The following is a 22815-nucleotide window of genomic DNA, read 5'->3' on the forward strand; positions in this document are numbered from 1 at the left end:
AATACATGATTAGCTTTTTGGCCAAGTTTCTAATCTATAAATACATCTAAAGTTAAAACTGTGTCTATGAAGCTTCTAAGAAGCTTTTCTAAAAGACTTTATGAAATTATTCCATATTTATCTACTTCTACTTAATCATATAAGTAACTATTGAGATAAATATATATGTCCATGATATTATCCTTCCTTCTAGAGACGAGCTCCATGAGGAGTGATCTTCATATATTGAGGAAGTCCAAGATGCGGCAAATTGTATTTGCTACATATTCCGATCTTTGCTCTCTTTGAAGATGGTTGATAGGTCCTCTCAACCACCTATAGTGTCTCATACCAGTACGAGAAGACCACCCTATTATTTGGTCATTATTGAGGTTTTCGTAACTTTTTTCAAATATAATATTTGGAACACTGTCAGGAGTTGTTCCTGCATCTAATAAAATCACTAAACATCAGGAGTCTCTTCTAAGGTCGTGATACTAAACACGTTGTTGTGTTAGTGTTCACCTATTATATAAAATAATATAATTATGTACTAAATATATAATTTATTAAATAACAAGGTGAGAGTCATGATAATAGATTTTAGTTGGTTGTAGAATATAATTTGATTATTACCTTGCAAAGAGGTTGTTTAAAAAGATTACTATAAATTTTTTATAATTTTAATTTGTTTTTTGATAATGGCTTTTAAGATTGGTTTTGGTTGATAGTAACTTCTAAATATTTAGAGTCACCTTTGTTAGACATTGGTGACATTTGAAAACTTATTTTGGTTCTTTTATTTGATGTTTAGAGCATAAATTATAAAAATCTTATTAGAAAAAAGATTGAAGAAGGGTTTTCATAGCAAAGGGAGTAATTAGGGTACTAATATAGATGAATGGAGATGAATGATAAAAATCTTCATTCCTATTGATAAAAAATCATGATCAATAGGCTTTGAGGAGGCTACCTGAGGCCATATTAGAAATTAGGGTTAATTTCTCAAGACCATTTGAGCTTTGAAGGCTAAGGTCAACATGTTTAGATTTTTGGCTATGATTTTGGTACAAGTTTTGTATGATTTGGAGTTTATATGAAGGAGATATAGGCGCTCAAAGTTAAGGTATTGATTTGGGAGCTATTGTCACTCTTTTTGGCATAACGCATGCGTACAGAGGGCAATTGAGAATCGGCAATTACGACTGCAGAGAACACTTTTGCAGCTATATTTTTTGTATAGTGCTTGCTAGATTTCAAGTTGAATTGAAGGAGTAATTAGATTTTGAAGTCAGTACATGTAATCCAAGGGTAGTAAGTGATCCGATTTACTAGTAGTTGTGTCTTAAGCTGTATCTTGAGCAATTTGACAAAGTTTTGGCTCAAAATTTTAGAAAATGTGTATATTCATATTTGTAAACTTTATACATAAGTTTGATATTATTTGAGTACTGGATTCTTGAGATATTAAGAAAATAGTGTTCAAGTACTTATAAATTAGGATTTAGAGCGTCTATAAGAGTTTCTTAGATGCTAGAAGATCAGAAGTGAATTTGCAGTTGGTTTTTTTGAGATAAACTTAAGGATGAATTCTACCTATCCTATAAATTTTACACAAATTGAATGACTAGATCAAGAGTTATGAATTTCTAAAGTTTGGGAAGAGAAGATCCTTTGCAAGAAAAATATGTTTTGAAGGAATTTTGTTATATTTTGAGTTTTATGCAAATCAAAAGAGTTTTGGAAGCTAAGACAAGTTTCATATAAAGATTTAAGCTAAACTCTCTACAACTAGATAGCTAGTATATTTTCAGATAGCAAATCTTACCATACGACAACGTTGTATCTCACCATCTATTTGAGGAAGGACATGTCGTTCTTGACGATCTTCATCTCGATTTTTTCATCTTGATTTTGTCATCTCGTCTAGTAAGTCCACAAATGAAAACTCTTGAGTTGAATCTACTAGTTGTTGGTGCTTCATTTCATCACAAAAATATAAAAGCTACAATAAGAGATGGAAGGTAGAATATTATTTTCTTGTGATCTTGTTTCTTTTATAAAAAAGTTTTGCTATTCTCCATCTTGGTTTTGATGGATGTTGTTTATGAAAGACTTCAACTTTCTTTGCTACATTGATAAGATTCATTGATAGCTTCCATGTGCGTTTACCAATATCATATCTATTGTCGTACTGTAAAAGTTTATAGTATATAAAAATTAATTAGAACATATAATATGTTCATAAGACTTGGTGTATGTTATAATGGTTAAATAGATTAATTTAAAAAGAGTGGATTTAAGAAACTTTATTTTGAGTTTATCTTTTTACTTATAGCATTTCAAAAAAAACATTGTAGAACCTAAATGTTTAGTATGAATCCTTGAGAGGAGATTAGAGCCTAAAGAAGAAATCCCTAACTAGTAGAAGGCTTATTGGGAGGGATGAAAGCAAGGCATAGTTGGATGAAGGCAAAGAATAGAAAACTTCATTCCTATTGGTCGAAGGCCATGTCCAATAGGCTTCAAGGAGGCTACCCGAGGCCTTATTAGAGATTAGGATTTCTCTTTCGAATTCATTCGAACTTTTGAGGCTAAGGTCAGAAAGTTTAGGATTTTGGATATATTTTGGATGAAGATTTTGTGTGATTTCGAGTTTTTATGAAGGAGATATAGGTGTTCAAAGTTAAGGTGTCAAATTTGTACCTACTATTACTCTTTGAAGCATAACATATGTGTACAGAGAGCAATGAAAGATTGGCGACTGGAATTGAAGAGAACACTCTCTTAGCTATACTTTATATATATTGTATGAAAAATTCCAATTTTAGATGAAGGAGTTATAAGGCATTGAATACAGCACATATAATTCAAAGGTAGTAAGTGAGTCATTTTGTTGATAGTAATGGTTGGAGCCATATCTTGAGTTTCTGGACAAGGTTTTGGCTCAAAATTTCTATAAGTATAAGTTATTAAGATTAAAAGATATAGATCAAAGCTTCATGGTATTTGAGTACTTATTTTGTGAGATATAAAGAAATTAGCACGCACATGTAAGTAAGCTAGGGTTAAAAGCTATTGTTAGGATTTTGGTGATATCTCAAGATCCGTAACGAATTTATAGTTGAATTTTTTTCTGGTAGTTTTTGAAAGCATATTAGTACTTTATATAAAATTTTAGATTGTTTGGAAGGTCCGACGTGAGATATGAGCTATTGAAGTTTAGGAAACATTTGTCATAAGGATACATAAGGTTTGAAGATACTTTATCATACATTTGGGTGTTTTTTTGGTACTTGGCTTATGTTTTGATATAATTGTCCTAAAAAGGAATATATTATATATTATATGTATATAAACTTGGTACTTTTATATCTTAGATTTGATTGAGTATTTAGTAGCAGCTAGAAGCCGAGCACTTTCTTGAGGCAAACTCTCTTTGCCTCGACACCATGCTAATGAACAAGATATTCCAACCTATTTCGGTGCCACCTTGAGTCTAAGACTTCTTTCACTTCAAACTCTTGGTTACTATTCACTTCTATAGGAAGAAGTAGCTTTTGTCTTTTTTTTTTCAAGATATTCATTGTCTTATACGATTTCACAAGAGACATATAAAATACAGGGTGAATCTTCATAGACTCCGATAGATGTAATCGATAGGCAATATGATTGATTTGTTTACAAATAGAAAAAGGTCCCAGCGTGCAATAATATAATTTATCACAATAATGAGTATTCTTGATATAACGATGAAGTAATCATACCTTTTCTTTCATATTATATTATGGTTGCTCCTTGCGACAAGTGTTCGCGTTAATCTTTTGTCGTTCTTGAGCTTCCTCTAATTGTATCTTTATTATTGTATATAGCTTTGACAAGCGATTTGCTAAATCTTCTGCCTCATGATTATTAACTTTTAAAAAGTCAAAAGTATCAAGATGTGGATAACAACCATAATTAGCAAAGAAAGGTGTTTGTTGAGTGGAAGAATGTACTAAATTATTATATGCAAATTTTGCCAATGGTAAAAGAGTTGTCCAATCATCTTGATGATAGTTGATGATACATCTCAAATATTGCTCCAGAACTTGATTTATTCGTTCCATTTGTCCATCAATTTGAGGATGAAAAGCTGAAAAAAGCTTTATATCCACCTTTAGAATCTTATATAGGATTTTTCAAAATCTTGATACAAATTGAGTCTCCCTATTTGATATAATATCCTTTAGCAATCCATGATAGCAATAGATATTATCAATGAAAAGCTTAGTTGTTTCTTCATCTATGATAGATTTTGTACATGATACAAAATGTGCCATCTTGGTAAAACGATCTACTATCATGAATATAGAGTCATAAAAACCTAAGAAAGATTTGTGATGAAATCCATAGAAACAGAAGACCATGGTTGTTTTGGAATGGATAATGGCTGAAGAAATCCGTAAGGTCAATGATGAGGAGTTTTTGATCTTGAAAAAATATCACAAGATTGTACAAAATCTTTGACTATCTTCCATATTTGTGGCCACCAAAAATCCCTAGATATTAGTTCCAAAGTTTTATTGTATTTAAAATGTCGTGTTGCTGAAAAGTCATGACGAGCTTGAAGAACACGTAATTGAGCTTCACCTTCTAGAACATATAGGGATCCTTTGAAATATAATAGATTATTCTTGAATTCAAACTTCCAAGTATCATTGGACTTAAAAAAAGTATCCTGAACAAGAGGATCAGAGGACATGCTTGATTGAATTTGCTTTATAAATTTTGAATCAACAATCAATGTTGATTTTATAGCTCGAAGATGAAAATGCTCTAGCTTCCAGAGAATTGATCTTTGTTGATCAAAAGATGCATCATCTTCTTTTGATACAAGATAAAAACGTCTAGAAAGAATGTTCAATAGACATTGTTATTTTTTGGATCAATAAGTGATCTTGAAATTGAATCTAGATAAAAACATGCTCTAACAAGCTTGATGACGATTCAAGATACGTGCTGACATGAAGTACTTAAGGTTCTTATGGTCTGTATATCCAATAACTGGATTTGAAGTACTTTCTAGATAATCATGCCATTCTTGAAATGAATCCACGATTGCAAAGAGCTCTTTGTTATGGATATCATAATTAATCTTGGTTGCTAAAAATTTCTTCAAATGGAAAGCTATTGGATGGAATTTGTCATCTGTTACCATTTATGACAACACGACATCTATAGCAAAATTTGATGCATCTATTTCCATAAAAAATACCTTGGAAAAGTCAATGTAATATAAGATTAGTGCAAAAATAAACTCTTTCTTTAAAGCATCAAATGATGCTTCTGCTTCTTTATTCCACTCAAGTTTGTCTTTATAAGTCAAATGTATAACTAAAGCTGCAACTTGAGAAAAATTCTTGATAAAGATTCAATAGTAATTAGCAAAGCTCAAAAAGCATTGTCCATCTCATACTGTTCTTGAATTCTTCCAGTCTATGATAGTTTGAACCTTCTTAGAATCCATCATAAGGCCTTTGTTGGAAATGATGTACCCTAAAAAGTCAACTTGAGTAGTATAGAATAGATACTTTTTCAACTTGGCATATAATCCTACATCTTTAAGTTTCTATAACATGTGACAAATATGAAGCTCATGTTCTTCTGTGTTCTTAGAGTAGATTAGAATGTCGTTTAAATAGCATACAATAAAATCATTTAAAAATTCATGAAAAATATCATTCGTAAGATGTTGAAAAGTGGATGGTACATTCGTGAGTCCAAAAGGCATGACATTATATTGAAAATGTGCATACCTAGTTCAAAAAGTAGACTTCCATTCATCTCTTTTTTTGATACGAACTAAGTTGTATGCTCTTTGCAGATCTATTTTGCTATAAATCTTTGCTTAATTGAGTTGGACAAGAAGTCTTGAAATCAAAGACAAAAGATACCTATTTTTGATGGTGATCTTGTTGAGTCCTCGATAATCCACACATATTCGCACAGATTTGTTTTTTTTCTTCACAAATAAGATATGAGCCTCGGTTGGAGATTTAAAATGGCATATGAAGTTCTTTGCCAAATTCTCATCAATGTACTCCTTTAATGCTGCCAATTCATTTTATGATAAGCTATAGATTGGTCCAAATGGTGGTTGAGCTCCTTGCAGATCAATTGAACAATCATAAGGTTAATGCTTGAGTAGAATATCTGCATTCTTCTTTTCAAAAACGTCTTGAAATTCTTGATATTAGTTAGGAATACCACTCGATATTGTTTCACCATTAGAAATGGATGTAGCATATATAGCAAAAGATGATCCTTCTTTTGCAGTATGCATGAAAGCTTTTGCATCTAATAGTAAAAGTTTGGACATACTGGACTTATATACTTCTACTTTATCAATGCAATCTTAGATTATACTATCAAAAAAGTTAAGGTTATGAGAAATTCAATTTATTTGAGGGTTATATTTTTTTAGCTATGATAATCCTAAAATAACCAAATTAGAGGGAGATTTTATTACATTAAATACTACTATGTTGTTATGATCTTTAATTGCTACATCTAAAGGAATAGTTTCATGAATAATAGAGCACTTCTTGATAGTAGTGCACTTATGAATTGGTTGTGATATTGATCTTGCTTCTTTCAACTGCACAACTTCTTGTTGCAGACTCTGAACATCTTCCATAGGCATAGGCATAATACTTCCATGATTCACGTTGGAAATACGTGAGATTTTTACTTTTAGAGTATTAATAAGCTCACAAAGATCTCCCATAGTTGCAAATCTATTCTCACTTCCATTGAGAGTAGCATCCATAATCTTTTCTTCCATAGACAATTCAAACAAATTCAAAAGTTAAATTAGAAGAGGATAAACCACAACTTCTAATAACAAATCTTTCAAAGAGGGATAATCCACTCTCTTTAAGGAAGAGATCAATGTTAGAAAACATAATTTTTTGTTTAAAGGTGGGTAGTCTGCAACCATCAAAATACAATAATAGAAGTCAGATAATTCACTCACTTCTAAAATAAAATAAAAATAATATGTTAGCACTCTTGTCAAACTATCAAGGATATGAATCTCGAAGAAAGTGAATCCTCAATATACTCTTCTATCATTGAAGAGAATTAGATAGTCACTCAAAAGGTGATGTAATATTAATTAGAATGGCTATTGCCAAAAATAAGAAGATTAAAAAGTCTTGAAACAAGACTAAGATTAGAAAGGTACCCAAAACCCTGAACTTTTTGAGCCTAGCCTCCAAAGCTCGAATGAATTCGAAAGAAAAATCCTAATCCCTAATAAGGCCTCGGGCAGCCTCATTGAAGCCCATTGGGTATGGCCTTCGACCAATAGGAATGAAGTTTTCCATTCTTTGCCTTCATCCAACCATATCTTGCTTTCATCCCTTCCAATAAGCTTCCTCTTTGTTAAGATTTTCTTCTTTAGGCTCTAACCTTCTCTTAAGCTTTATACTAAATATCTAAATCTTACATAATATAAACACTATAATCAAAATAGATAAATTTTCAAATAAATTTTCTTATATCAATTCTCTTTAAATTTATTTACTAACCATTCTAATTTACATCAAGACTTATGAACATATTATATTTTTTAATTAATTTTTACATACTATAACCAATTACAGTATGACACCGTGATATAAGGGATCTATAAACATTGTTGTGTTGTGACACAATTATATAATGAAAATATGACTAAAAATAATTTTTTAATTAATATTCTATTATATTAGTTCAAAAAGAATTCAAAATATTTTAATAAGATTTTTATGAAAGTCTTTTAATCTTTTTTCTTGTCTTAATAGCAAGTAGATAAAAGTTAGTTAGTATTTTTACGTTCTAGGATATAGAAAATCTTTTACTACCTTAGAAAAACCATAAATTGATAAAATCAAGGCAGAAGAGTTAAATGGTTGGTATGATTGATATTAGGGTCAAGTTGAGGATAGGATTGGACTAAAAAGTCCTTAGGATAGGTTAGATGGATCCTTGGAGGTTGACCGTTTATGAGACATGATGGAAATCAGACCTCTAGTCACTAAAATAATTGCTTAGGGCAAACTAGGGACTCATTCAGTGATCAGAGATTAAGATTTCAGAGCTAGCTTGAAGTTCTTTCTAGAGGCATAAGGATTGTTTTTGTGAGGTTTTTGAAGACTAGGCAATAGTTGTTCAAAGTCAAGGTTTGTATTGATGATTTGGATTTTATATAATATAATTAGAAAAGTAATTTTGGCTAGTTTATATAATTGGTGTAATATCTATAATTTAAAATTTGATATTATTTGGATTATTGGATGTGCTAAGTGTATTCAAAATTTTCTGATAATCTAATAGTGTAGTTTAGAGATATCTGATTTTCAGCACAAGAGGGTGTTGGAAGTTGGCAGTTTGGGATTGGGTCGGGTTTTTATGATATCTAGAGATCTATTAGTTGGATCAAGGTGAAATTTGGCATAGTATTGAAGGACCTGAAGATCAAGGTGCACACCAATTTTGAATTGAATTTAATAATTGAAGAAGGAGAAATCACTATTGGAACCTTTGCTTCACCTTTCAAGTTAGTAGCCAAGTAATATCAATGTAGTTTTTTTGGAAGCTCTTTCACAATCTGTATGTTGGATTGGGCTGAAATTTCTTAAGTGTTGTCGAGGTAGAGAGAGTTGCATCAAGAAAGTGCCGGGCTTTTGCTTGCCACTAAATACTCAATCAAATCTAAGATATAAAAGTACCAAGTTTATATATTTAATATATTCCCTTTTAAGGCAATTACATCAAAACATAAGCCAAGTACCAAGAAAATATCCAAATGTATGATAAAGTATCTTCAAACCTTATATATCATTATAAGAAATATTTCCTAAACTTCAAGAGCTCATATCTCACGATTAAACTATCCAAAAAATCCTAAACTTTTATATGAAGTATTGATATACTTTGAAATTTTGAGCCAAAAACTCATCCAAAAACTTAAGGTATGGCTCCAACCATTACTATCAACAAAATGACTCACTTATTGCCTTTGAATTACATGTACTTTCTTCAATGCCCTATAACTCCTTCATCTAGAATTAGAATTTATCAAACAGTATATATAAAGTATAGCCAAGAAAGTGTTCTCTCCAACTCCAATTGCCGATCTTTAATTGCTCTCTGTACGCATGTTTTATGCTTCAAAGAGTGATAGTAGGTACAAATTTGACACCTTAACTTTGAACACCTATATCTCTTTCATAAAAACTCGAAATTATACAAACTCTTCATCTAAATTATACCCAAAACCCTGAACTTTTTGACCTTAGCCTCCAAAGCTTGAATGATTCAAAAGAAAAATCCTAATTCCTAATAAGGCCTCGAATAGCCTCCTTAAAGCCTATTGGGCATGGCCTTCGACCAATAGGAATGAAGTTTTCTATTCTTTGCCTTCATCCAACTATGCCTTGCTTTCATCCCTCTCAATAAGCCTTCTACTAGTTAAGGATTTCTTCTTTAGGCTCTAATCTCCTCTCAAGGATTCATACTAAACATTTAGGTTCTACAATGTTTTTTTTGAAATGCTATAAGTAAAAAGATAAAACTCAAAATAAAGTTTCTTAAATCCACTCTCTTTAAATTAATCTATTAGTCATCTTAACATACACCAAGACTTATGAACATATTATATGTTCTAACTATTTTTTATATACTATAAGTAATTATAGTATGACAACATATAGAAGACTTACATTGACAATTGCATGCAAAATTTCACATCAAGTGGATGGTCAATTTAAATGTTATAGCTTGTCAAAATTCACTAATTAGGATTAGGATTTATAAGAAAAATCTAAGTTGCTTATATATGAAAGTAATTAAGTAATTAAGATTCATGTATGATTAAGTCTACTAAGAAGAGTATTTTTTAGAACTTTTGAATTGAAATTTGGATTATATTCTTTTCATGTATGTAAAACCTATTAGGGTTTCTTAGATACTTGTGAAATACAATCTCATCTTCCACAACTAGGTATCCAATGCATTCCTAAATAAGACAACATGTAATATGACAATGTTTGAAGAAGTAATTAGGATTATAGAGATGGTTGATGCTATAGATTTCAAAAATCATGAAGCACACCTATAACACAAAGTCATATGCTGCTATCTAATACTATGGTACAACAACCAATGCTAATAAAAATTGATGCTTTATAAGGATCATTGATATCACAAAGATAAAAAATATTGGTACAAAAGGAATTGTATTTCTATTGTGGAGAGCCAAGCCATCAAATTAAGGGTTGTCAAAAACATCAAAATTCAATCATCAACAAAATAAGATGGCTTCACAATCTTTAGACTCACCAAGTCAATAATGAGATAGAGCAGGAAAACAAGGCTCTTTAATAAAGGTGCCTAGGGTTAGTATTGGAAATAGCTACTATCTCTCATAAAAAAATCACATGGCCTCAGACAACTATAAAAAGAGTCAATTGGTGCATGTAACAAGACTACTAAGAAGACAACTATGTCGAATCTTTGTGAATTGTGGCTCTATAAAAAATTATATTTCGACTAAACTTGTCGATCAATTTGGAATTAAAACTAAGGTAATCAAGAAAAGAAGTATATATCTTGTAGATGACCGAGATAACATATTAAGTAAGACATGTAAAGAAGAAACCTTGAGGTTGACTAATACTTACGTCCTAAGAGAGAGGTTCAAGGTAACAAAGTTAAGATATGATATTATCCTTAGTATGCCATGGCTAGAGGTGGGAAATAAGTAAGTTTATTGGATAGTAAGAACAATCTCTTTCAAAGATGATAGACGTAAGATGAATCTTTATACCTCCGCATCAAGTGAAGAAAAAAAATCTACAACTAAAGATTTATAGGAATGACCTTTATGAAGAAGCAAATACAACATAAGCAACTACTATACATGGTGGTTTCAAATCTTACATCAATAGTGGGAAAGACAACCAAAGGAATAGAATGGATAGAACAACTCATATGAGAATATTGAGATGTCTTTTCAACAGACCTACTTAATGACATGCCTCTTGATTGAGGTGCTCTCTTTCAAATAGAAATATTTTTTTGAGCCAAATGAGTAAGTCGACCAATTTATTGTCTAGTATCAAATAAATTTAAAAATTTACAAAAAATATCAGATAAATTTTTAGAAAAGAACCTTATTTCAAAAAATACATCATGATAGGAAGCATCTGTATTCTTTGCACCCAAGAAGGATAGTAGACTTTGGCTTTGCATTGACTATTAAGGCCTCAATATGTAGGCTATTAAAAATACATATCCATTTTTATGCAAGGATAATCTTCTTGATCAACTTCAGAGTTTGATCTTTTTTAGCAAATTGGATCTTTAGAGTGGGTATTAGTAGATACATATTATAAGAAAAAATATTGAATAGATGATATTTTGTATGTACTATAGACATTTCAAATGATTTATTTTATCTTTTAGCCTTACTAATGCTCCATCCTCTTCATGGATCACATAAATAGATTATTTTGGGACCTTTGAACAAGTATGTAATTGTCTTCATTGATGATATCCTTGCATATAGTAAAATCTTTGAGGAGCATGAGTAATACCTACAAGAAGTATTGTGTTGGCTACAAAATAATCACTTCTATTACAAGCAATCAAAATGTGAACTTTAGAAGTTGAAAGTCATTTTTTTTGAGGCATGTATTGTCCTCTAAAGGTATGCACATGGAACATGATAAGCTGAAAGTAGTGGAGGATTGGCTAATTCTCAAAGATGTTTATGAAGTTCACTCATTCTTAAGCCTTACTAGTTATTATTACTATTTTGTTTGGCAATTTTTGCATATTGCTATTTCATTTACAAACCTATTGGAGAAAAGTGCCCCATTTGAATGAAAATTAGAGTAGAAAATTGCCTTTGATAGGTTGAAGGAGGCACTCAATACTACTTCAATATAGTAACTGTATGATTCCAACCCTCTTTATACACTTAACATTGATACTTTTGACTTTCTTATTGGAGCGGTCCTTCAAGAAGACTTTGGTAGGAACCTTCAACTTGTAATATATGAATCATGCAAGCTCAAAAGGACATAGCATCATTACTCTATATGTGATCAAGAGCAATTAGCGATTCTATATGCTACAAAGATGTAACAACACTATCTGTTGGGAAAGCATGTGGTTGTTTGGATTGACTATTGATCCTTGCTACATAATTTGTATTAAAAATTATGAAATTACAACATCATTATTGAAAAGAATACTTGTAGCTTTTGGATATTCAACTTGAGTACAAGCAAGGATTATAACATATAATGCTATATAGCTTATTGTGGAGACCAAACTTCAAGGATGAATTAGAAAATAAGACAGAAGTTGTTATCATGAGTAGTATTATTTCAAACCTAATCAAAGAGAGAGAATGGAAATAAGCTATGCATGGAGATGCTCATTTTAAGATAGTTAGTGATTAGCTGAAGTTGGATGATACACAATATGAAGATTACAGTCTTAGTGATGGATTGCTCTATTTTAAGAAACGGATTTATGAACTTGACAATACTATACTCCGGATGTGCATACTTCAAGAGAGACATGACATCCCAATATCTAAAGATTTACAATGAGAAAAGATTCTAAAATGGATCTCAAAGACATGGTTTTAGGCAAATTTTGGATCATGATGTTTTAGCTTTTGTACGCTCTTACAAGTCATGTCAATGTAATAAAGCATGAAACTCAATATCTCTTAGATTATCGTAACCAATTTCATTATTTATGACACTTTTGAAGTATACGACTTTGGATCTTATTGTGTATTTATCACAAATGCTCCAAAATGATACTACAATTGCCATCTTTGAGGATCAATTTTGAAAGCAACTTAACTTAGTCGCTACATGCTTGGATATTGATGCCTCAATACTTACACGAGTTTTCTTTGATACTATCTTTTGTCTTCATGGATTATCTTGTATCATTATTTTAGATTAGTGTCCACGCTTCATGAGAAGCTTTTGGCAAGCCTTATTTAAGCTATTAGGCACACAACTTGCCATGTCTATAGCCTTCTATCTCCAAACAAATGAACAAATAGAATGTGCAAATGGGACCTTGAAAGATATGTTGTGGGCATTTGTGATAGTTCATCATAATGATTGGGTTGAATACTTGACATCTTTGGAGTTTACTTACAATGATAGTATTTAAGGAAGTACTAGTTATTTACCATTTTTTTTTAATACCAATCAGTATCCAATTATTCCAACAATTTTCCATTATTTCATTGACACCAACAACCTAACAATGGAAGAGTTTATACAATGGCTTACAATGGCTTTATAAAAAGCACAATACCACTTCTTTACAGTATAGAATCAATAAAAATAATATGAAGATAACTACCAGTAATATAAAACCCTCCGAGATGGTGATCAGGTATTATTTTCCAATGCCAATTTGCTACATCAAGCCAAATTCATAAACTAGAACCTTTGTGGATTGGACCTTTTTATATTTTTGTAGTAATTTTTCATGTTGCATATTGCTTTGAGCTTCCCTCGTATATTTAGATCCATCTAGTCTTCTATATTTTGGAACTAAAGGAATTTTATATCGAATCAAAGCACTTTTTGGATTGATAGCAACCACCACGAGTTGTAGTTGATGACCAATAAGAATATGAGGTGGACATCATTTTAGAACATTGCTATATTTGTGATAGCAGTGGACGTCCATAGCTTCAATATAAAGTTTTTTGGAAAAGGTTATCCTATCCACGATGCAATATGAAAACCTGCACAGAACCTCAACTATTACCAAGAGATAATTTGGAAATATCACTGGAAATAAAACAAGGACATTCAGCATTAGTAGAGAGGGGTTAATTGTAATAGGATATAGATAAGATATTTATATTATTGGCACATATGAAAAGATAGTTGAAACTATATTTGAGAAGTTATGAAAGTTTTTAGAATTAAGGCTAGATTAGTGGACAATATAGGATCCATTGTAGAACATTCTAAAAAGAGCCTAGGGCAGTTATTTAGGTGGGATCTACTATAAAACCTTCTAGAAGAAATTTAGGACAGTAATCTAAGTGACATCCATCAATTAGAAATATTCTAGAAGGAATTTATGATGATTATATAAGTGGGATCCATCATTTAGCAATATTTTAGAAAGTCTAAGGTAATAGAATATATATAAATAGGACTAATTAGGATCCTTTGGACATTTGGTGAAGTATAGCTTTGGATCTTCTTTCTTAATAAAGTTTGGTTTTACATCTTCTTATTCAATTCTATTTTGTTCTATTTTTATTTTTATAATTTTTTCTTTTGTGTCTTATTCAATTTAATTTTATTCAATTTTGTTGTGATCCATTTTATCCTATTTTGTAATGAGGTTTTATGTTGCTATGGACTAGAAGAGTCTTAGACTCTCAAGATATACTAGCCCTATTTCAGCATCAAAGAAAGAGATGAATGAAAGATTTTTTTTTGAACTAGGTATGAATATTTTAAATATAATGTCATGCATTTTTGACTCTTGAATGCACCAACTACTTTTCAACATTTTATAAATGACGTTTTTTATGAAATTTTTTTGTTATTTTTTATTTAGATGACATTCTAATCTATTCTGAAAATACAAAATAATATGAACTTCATATTTGTCATATGTTACATAAACTTAAAGATGTAGGATTATATGCTAAGATCGACAAGTATATATTCCACATTACTCAAGTTGACTTATTAAGATACATCATTTCAACAAAAGACTAGTAATAGATCTAAAATAGATTTAGACTATCATATATTAGAAGATTCTAAAAACAATAAGAGATATAAAATTCTTTTTGGGCTTTGCTAATTACTACCAAATCTTCATCAAGAACTTTTTTTCAAGTTCCAGCTATACTTACAAGTTTGACTTATAAAGATAAATTTGAGTAGAGTAAAAAAAATTAAAGTATAGTTTGATGCCTTGAAGAAGGAATTTACTTCTACACCAATCTTGTATTGCATTAACTTTTTAAGATATTTTTCATAGAAATAGATGCATCAAAACTTGCCTTGGATGCAATATTGTCATAAATGGGAGAAAATAACAAACTCCATCCAATAGCTTTTTATTCCAAATTATTTTTAGTAATAGATATCAATTAAAAAATCTACAACAAAGAACTTCTTATAATTATGGATTCTTTTAAAAAATGGCATCATTATCTAAAAAGTACTTCTAGTCCAATTTTTATGTATATAAATCACAAGAACTTCAAATACTTCATGTCAATGTAAGTGTTGAATCATTGCCAAATTCATTGAAGCATGTCATTATTAAGATTTGACTTCAAGATCACATATTAATTTAGAAAATAATAAGGTTTTTTAAATGTACTTTTTAGATATTTTCATCATGTATCAAAAGAAAGAAATGTAGCTTTTAATGAAGAATCATCTTTAAGTCTAAGCAATTTCATCTTTGAACCATAAAATCAATATTGATTATTGATTGAACATTTTTCAAACAAATTTAATGAAGTATATCCTTTGATCATCTTATTCATAATATTAAGAATAATTCTTTTAAGTCTTATGATACTTCCAAGTTCAAGTTTAAGAACAACCTACTTTATTTTAAAAGTCACCTATATGTTTCAAAAAGAGAAGCTAATTTATGCATTCTTCAAGCTTATCACAACTTTTCAATAGTAAGATATTTAAGATACAATAAGATTTTTGAACTTATATTTAAAGATTTTTAGTCGTCACAAATATAGAAGGTTATAAAAGAGTTTATACAGTCATGTGACATTTGTTTAAAGTCAAAAATTCTTCATCATTGATCTTGTAGACTTCTTCAACCAATACCTATATCAAAACAACCATGGTCTTCTATTTTTATGGATTTTATTATAGATCTTCCAAGTTCAAGTTCATATGATTTTATATTTATGATTGTAGATTGTTTCACTAAAATACTATATTTGTATCATGTATAAAATCTATTTCAAATAAAGAAATAACTAAGTTTTTCTTTGATAACATCTATTGCTATTATGAATTGCTAAAAGATATTCTATCAAATAGAAGGACATAATTTGTAATTAAATTTTAAAGAATAATTTTTAAGATATTGAAAGTGAATATAAAACTCTCTTTTGCCTTTGATCCTCAAACTAATAGACAAATAAAATAAATGAATTAAGTTTTGAAATAGTATTTGAAGTGTACCATCAACTATCATGAAGATGATTGAATATCACTTTTGCCATTGGCAGAGTTTATGTAAAATAATTTGTTACATTCTTTTATTCAACAAACACATTTTTTTACCAATTATTGATATCATCCACAACTTGATACTTTTAACTTTTCAAAAATTGATAATCATGTAGCAAAAGATTTCATAAATCTTTTATCAAAGCTACATGTAACAATGAAGGTGCAATTAAAGAAAGCTCAAAAACAACAAAAGATCAATATGGATGCCTATCACAAGGAATAATCACAATTCAATGTGGATAATAAGGTCCAATTATTTTGTCACAATATCAAGACTATTTATCCTTGTGACAAGTTGGACTATTATAGGCTTGGACACTTTCTTATTTGTGAACAAGTCAATCCTATTACTTATTAATTATATCTATCAAAGTTAATGAAGATCTATCTCATATTTTAGATGTCTCTTTTTGAGCCATATAAAATAGGGATTATCTTGGAAAGAAGACAAATGCTATTTCTTTCTATAGAAGAAGATAATAATCAAAAGTTTGAAGTAGAAGAAGTCTTAGATTCAAGGTGGCACTAAAATAGATTGGAATATCTTGTTCATTGGCATGGATATGATATTAGTGAATGTATATGGGAGTCAACAAAAAATCTTGCAAATGTAGTAAAGAAGGTTGAGACATTTCATTGATGACATCTATTAAAGCGAAGATGAAGAAAAATAAGATCTATAAAAGATAATGATCATTGCTCGTAAAACTTGTCTTTCAAAAGGGAAAGAGGCTAATGTCATGGATATAAATATTTATTCCAATTTTTTTTCTATATGATTAAATAGAAGTAAAAATAAATAAATTTTATAATATATTTTAGAAAATCTTCCTAGAAGCTTCATAGATGTGGTTTTGACTTTATACATGTTTGTAGTTGATTGGTAGGTTAGAAATTTGGTCAACAATTTAACTATGTATCATATATATTGATAGCTTGTAGAATAAGCTAATTATATGGTGGACAAATAAAAAACTTATCTTGCAAGTAAAGATATGCATTTTACAAAATCAACACATATTGAAGGTCCTATAGAACATTGCCACATAGCTCCTAATTAGATAGTATATATATGGAGGCAAGAGTGAAGCCTTTTTCACTCTTGTTAATGCCTTTCTAGGTCTTATCTTTGTTTCAAGACTTTTTAGTCTTTTCAAGTGAGATAAGAATGTATTGAATTTTTTTACTTTGAAATTCATGTCTTTGATAACAAATCCTATAAAAAATAGCATTCATGCAATAACATGAAAAAACAACTTAATAAAATATTTTTTAGAAAATGAGACAACACATGAATTATAAACATAAGTGATATTAGATTGAGACAATTTACACTCTTTGCTACTAATCATAGAAACTCTAATTTGCAAGGTTTTGCTGGCCTAGGAGGAGCTTGTTGAGCAAATGAAGGCGTGTTTTTTCACGTTGGATTCTGCAAGTTCAGCCATGTAAACGAAGGAACCCAATTGTAGATTGCTGAGAGATGTAACGTCGGAGCACTTTGTCCGAGAGCTTCTACTCAACACTCCCAATGGCAAAAGTGGGATATGAGTAGGCTTTCTTACCAGCTTCAAGATACGCGATTGAGGAACATAGAGCTACTCCTACTGGTGTTATTTGCCAGTAGAAGCGAAGGGACCTGAGCATTGCAATCGCCCCTGTAACGTTGTCGATCTTTGGTGAACTAGACTTGCTTCGACAGGAATGCTGTGAAGTCGAAGATGTTCCTCAAATCCCACAGGTAGATTGCCACCATGGCTGGAGTTGTATGATCCATCGGTCGGCACAAAGCATGAGTGCAGAGAATCATGTTTTACTGTAGCTTTTGACGATGTGATTTTGTGTGCCTTAAGTCTGGTAGTTGGAGTATCGGAAATGACTGAGTTAAGCCAATAATGCAACACAATTCAAGCAGGAAGGATCACGTGAAATGATTCACGCTGCCGTAGCGACATGAAATCGCAAGCGAGCGGCAGAGCTCAGGTCAAGTGGATAGAAATCCAATGTAAGTCGCCGAGGATCCAACACTATGTTGTTAACCTTAAATTTGGTACCATCATGCATGGTCGGCTTTTCCAATCATCCAAAACTCAGTTCACGTTTTGCATACAAGACAGCCTCAAGGTTGCCAGTTGTTTGTTGTTATAAACAAAATGATACGACATAGAAGCGAAGACTAGGGTTTACCATTGTGTGCTGCGCTTGTCTCGGCATTCTCATCATCTTACACATCGAATTCATGTGGGTACTGACTACTACGAGTTCGTTTGTCCTAAGATCCATCCATGTACGTTGGCGGGACAGAGGCTGCACTCTTGAAAGGTCCGAGAAAATACCCTATTGCGAAGATGGAGCTTTTTTAAGGTTCGGATTTGGTCCACCATTTTCCAGCACATCAAAGCCATACCGGAAAATGTGAAGTTACACAGATGTCAAGTACTGTACCGAAATCACACAATTGGAGTGCTCTTCTTCTAGATGGACGCGCGAGGGGAAGAAAACAACGGCAGAGTTCAGGTGAAGGCATGGAGATCAATAAGATATCGTTCCTAGTCATGCAATCCTACTCTTCGCCGGCCAAGCATTATACGCCATTATTTTAAGCCTGTGCATGCACTATGTGCGAGGCACGCTGCTTTCTAGCAGTTGGACACGTGCGATTCACTAGAAATCAGATTCTTTATACCACATGTGGGTGCCTTTCGTCACAATCTGATGGTAATCAACGTGTTGCGTATTCCAACATTTCACGAATAGCAACGAATTACACTGTAGCCCATCAATTTGGATGTCATTGAGAGGTGGGAGCGATGTGACGTGGTCTGCAAACTGAGCAGTGCACGATTTTTTGGTGGAGCGGATGAGGGAGGGGAATGCGTGAAAGCAATGGATGTTTGAGAAGAGGGCGAAGGAATACTATGGCGATGATGAACTGTACGCGAGTGGACTTACGGATATGCTCTGAAGTGCTGGAGCGGGTGGGAGGAAGAAGTAGGTGGGTCTGGATGTGAGGTGTAGGGTTCAGGCCGTCGAAATGGATTTCAGGATTAGCGGGATTGAACAAGGTGTGTGACGATTCTTCGTGTCGCTTTGCATTTTAAACAGTTTAGGAGATTACCAATCAGTCTAAGCCTTTTTCGTGGAAGACGTGGTCAATCGTGGATTGACCTAGTTATTCCTCTTCGTCAGAGTTTCGCTAGCATTGTTGGCAAGTCTGTCACAGTGAAAGATTCTGCACTGCGAGGTGGGAACTCATCCTCCACTCCATCTCTGCTACCTCTTTCGGATTCATGGGAAGAATAAGTTTTGTCTATGTCAGGCTTGTTGGGCGTCTCGACATGCTCCGACACGGTTTGAGTGGAGAACAATGCCGTCAGGAATGAGTCGGCGTCCATTTCTTCACACCGATTTCGGAAGCCAGGTCTTGGGTTCCTCAACTGATAGCCGCTGGCATGGGTTGGCCCTAGTTTACATTATGACCATGTAGGAATTCCAGTTTGGTTACAGGCTGGGAGCTGGTTGGAGATGCGTTGAAAAATATTAAAGATAGCTGTGCGTCAATCGTGGTTCATGGCACAATAATTCTGGAATGGACCCCGCGTTTGATGTCACACTGGTGAGTCACAGCCCAGATACCAAGGTCAACGGGTCGTAAAGGGGCTTTTTCTTCATCTTGTGAGTTGTACTCGCTTCTGCAGGCGAAACATGTCTTCCCGTCACTTACTTCGGCATAATTAAGCACAAGCTTCCGAAGCTGGAGCGTATTGCGATGCGCTTATCATCAGTTAGTGTTGATATTTGTTGCAGGTTAGCCCAGTTTCTGTCTCCATAGATGGTGCCATTTGAGCGAGTCGAAGCACACAAACATGAAGACGAAGCTGAGGACTATTTCGATAACCGACGGTGGCCCGCCACAACAGTTGAACGAATCTCGCTTCAAATACGTCTCTGCTTGTAGGATTATTCTGCAATTCGTATTTTGTATCGCAAGTATTATTCTTGGTTTCCGAACTTCAGAGGAAATCTCCCTCGTAGTGTTTCAATTTCGCCATGTGGAAGACGCACTTAGCTTTAACTGGTTCGATCGAGGGTCCAGACGCGTCGTGGGCTTAACCGTAGCGAAGGGCGTCAGTGACCTGAGCTTATCAGGCTCCTCGGATTCTTTGGTAGAGCCAGAGGAGGCGACATTTAGTAGCTTGCCACATCTAGATGCAAGGCTTCCTGGGCCGTTAGCTGGCTCGGTGAAGCCCACAAATTGGTCGACGAGCACAGGGGTTCAAGTGGGTCGCCACAAGATATTGATACGGGAATGGCCGCACCCAGACCCCGTAGAAACGATGAAGGCACACAATTTGATCGCAAGGGTGCAGCTGGAACAGGAGCGGTTGCACGGCGTCCCAAACTGGAAACCGGTGATTGTGATTACACCTACGTATGATCGCATGTTCCAGGCCGTGTACTTGACAGGTGCCCTAGCTCTACACCATTTTGCCTTGTGCCAGATTACATCCTGAATGCTTTCTACGATTTCAACTGGCACTCTGAGAGGTCTAGAAATGTTGAAAGAGTGTGGTTGATTTGGCAGGCTTGATGCACACATTGTCCCTCGTTCGGGGCCCAGTAACGTGGATTGTCATAGAAGCAGGGGGGAAAACGTCGAGAACAGCAGACCTGCTTGCTCAAGCTCGTGTAGATAATGTAGTCCATTTGGAACACTCTAAATCCATGCCAGTATACTTCGAATCCCGTTGGATCATGGAGTCTCATCTAAGAGTCGAAGCACTGAGATTTGTGAGGAAGAAGAAGCTGGAGGGTGTCGTCGTCTTTGCCGATGATAGTAATGTTTACAGTATGGAATTTTTCAACTTAATACAGAAGGTGGAGTGGGTGGGCGTTCTTCCACTGGGCGTGCTCGGTTATGCTGGATTTCAAGACACCAGCAAGAAAAAAAGGAGGAGAAGAGGTAGTTTGTTGCTCGGCGTTGTTCACAAAGGGCAAGTTCCTCCCAAGCTTGATCTCCAAGTCCAGACGCTTACCCGAAACTTGGACGGGGCTCTTCATGGCTGGCACGCACACAGACCTCTACCGTTAGATTGGGACTCAGGGAAAGGATCCACAGTGTTAGACGATAGGTTGCAATGGGCAGGTTTTGTATTGAATGCACGAGCAGTTTGGGCACCAGAGACTGTGCGACCACAATGGCTGAAAGGATGGCAGGATTGGGCTCGGTTGGAAGAAGGTGTGTATCTTGACTTGAGATCCATCTTCAACGACGAAACTCATGTAGAGCCGCTTGCGGAGAACAACATTGTGCGGCATTGGTGGATCCGAGCAGAAGGCCGTCCAGACTTCAAGTATCCCTCTAGGCGAGGGTTTGTTTTCTGGCTCTCATCCGCAGCTTTCGTGTTGTAAAGAGTGTCAGACTGTGCCGAAAACTTTGACTTCATTTTCCTAGCAAGTGCACTTGTCACCGTAAAATTCACTAGAAAATGACAGCTACAGAACGAGAAGAGAGGGCAATGTATGTTGTTTACAACCAATGTGTCTATCACTCCACTTTCAGTGGTTTAAATCTGAGTATTATATCATCCATACTACTATGTTATGTTGAAGTTATGTTTCTTCAGAATAGCATGGCTTACGGTTGAAACTTTGCTTGTCAGGTGGGCTTTCGATTCTCAACCACAGATTGTGTTGCCTGCAAGGAGCACTCCATGGCGTGAAGTGGACACTAGTGGCAAATCTGCAGCTCGGCAGGAGAAATCCACGCCTTCAGTATGAAGGTCAGATGTATGCAGAAGAAAATTTCATGGATATGGCTACACCTAGAAGCATAAGTATCCTAGTTTGATGTGACGTGGTGGATTGATGCTTCTTTTAAACCAAGGTTCTTGCGGATTTTGTCTTCTTGTGGGCTGAATTTTCGCCCACATATTGTTTGTAGATTGATTGTAGTTAACATATTCAGCAGAAAATCGTAGTATGGATGATATAATACTCAGATTTAAACCACTGAAAGGCGAGAATATATTACCTGTATCAATAGCTGATTACGCTTGCAAAAGATAGTGATTGCTAGATGTTGCAGCAAACGAATAGATCTATAAAGCTAAGTCTGAACACACTGACTAAGGAGCTGTAGGATACTTTTGTTGTAGTTCCATCTTCTGTAGGTTGCACAACATTTGAGGCCTACAGGTGAGAAGTGCACAGAATGTCACAAATCACCTTATGATGTACTTATCATTCTTTTTAAAAATCTCCGCTCAAATAGTTGTACTACGTTAAATATCAGTGATGATTAAAACAGTACGACTTGAAAATTGCTTGTTGCTATGACAAAAGCAATTGATAACAGTATTGCCACCCAGGTTGAACCTACACCTGTGCCAAATATGAACTGGCAATTTAGTGATGAAGCTTGTGGGGTGGTTCATGACCTAACTCGGTAGTAACCATTAGGCCGGTTTATGACTGTATTTACATGAGGAGTTGATTTGGATATTGTGATACAAGC

General features: G+C 33.5%; 1 protein-coding gene across 6 annotated transcripts; it reads left to right on the forward strand.

The window, feature by feature from the left end:
- Positions 1–19068: 19068 nt before the first annotated feature.
- LOC112295452 (putative beta-1,4-xylosyltransferase IRX14) lies at positions 19069–22587 on the forward strand. Of its 6 annotated transcripts, none has more exons than XM_073540870.2 (5): positions 19069–19363; positions 19618–19914; positions 20106–20765; positions 20884–21664; positions 21962–22587. In XM_073540870.2, exons 3-5 carry the CDS (start codon positions 20165–20167, stop codon positions 22077–22079), a joined length of 1500 nt encoding a protein of 499 aa, XP_073396971.1. In that variant the 5' UTR covers positions 19069–19363; positions 19618–19914; positions 20106–20164; the 3' UTR covers positions 22080–22587. The 6 variants fall into 6 exon arrangements, 4 of the variants coding, with proteins under 4 accessions (XP_073396971.1, XP_090100402.1, XP_024402850.1 ...); XM_090244276.1 differs by having other exon boundaries at positions 19152–19363; positions 20884–21670; XR_016498233.1 differs by having other exon boundaries at positions 19153–19363; positions 19618–20765; positions 20884–21819.
- The last annotated feature ends 228 nt before the right edge of the window (positions 22588–22815 follow it).

Source organism: Physcomitrium patens, chromosome 18 (assembly GCF_059467195.1).
Source record: "Physcomitrium patens ecotype Gransden chromosome 18, ASM5946719v1, whole genome shotgun sequence".
Taxonomy (NCBI): Eukaryota; Viridiplantae; Streptophyta; class Bryopsida; order Funariales; family Funariaceae; genus Physcomitrium; species Physcomitrium patens.

Excerpts from the sequence above, each read along its gene's own strand:
- LOC112295452 (XM_090244276.1), top strand. The coding sequence starts at position 20,165 with ATGAAGACGAAGCTGAGGACTATTTCGATAACCGACGGTGGCCCGCCA. Across the intron at positions 20,766-20,883 it reads CCAGGCCGTGTACTTGACAG|GCTTGATGCACACATTGTCC; the intron begins GTGCCCTAGCTC and ends TTGATTTGGCAG. Across the intron at positions 21,671-21,961 it reads AAGTATCCCTCTAGGCGAGG|GTGGGCTTTCGATTCTCAAC; the intron begins GTTTGTTTTCTG and ends TTTGCTTGTCAG.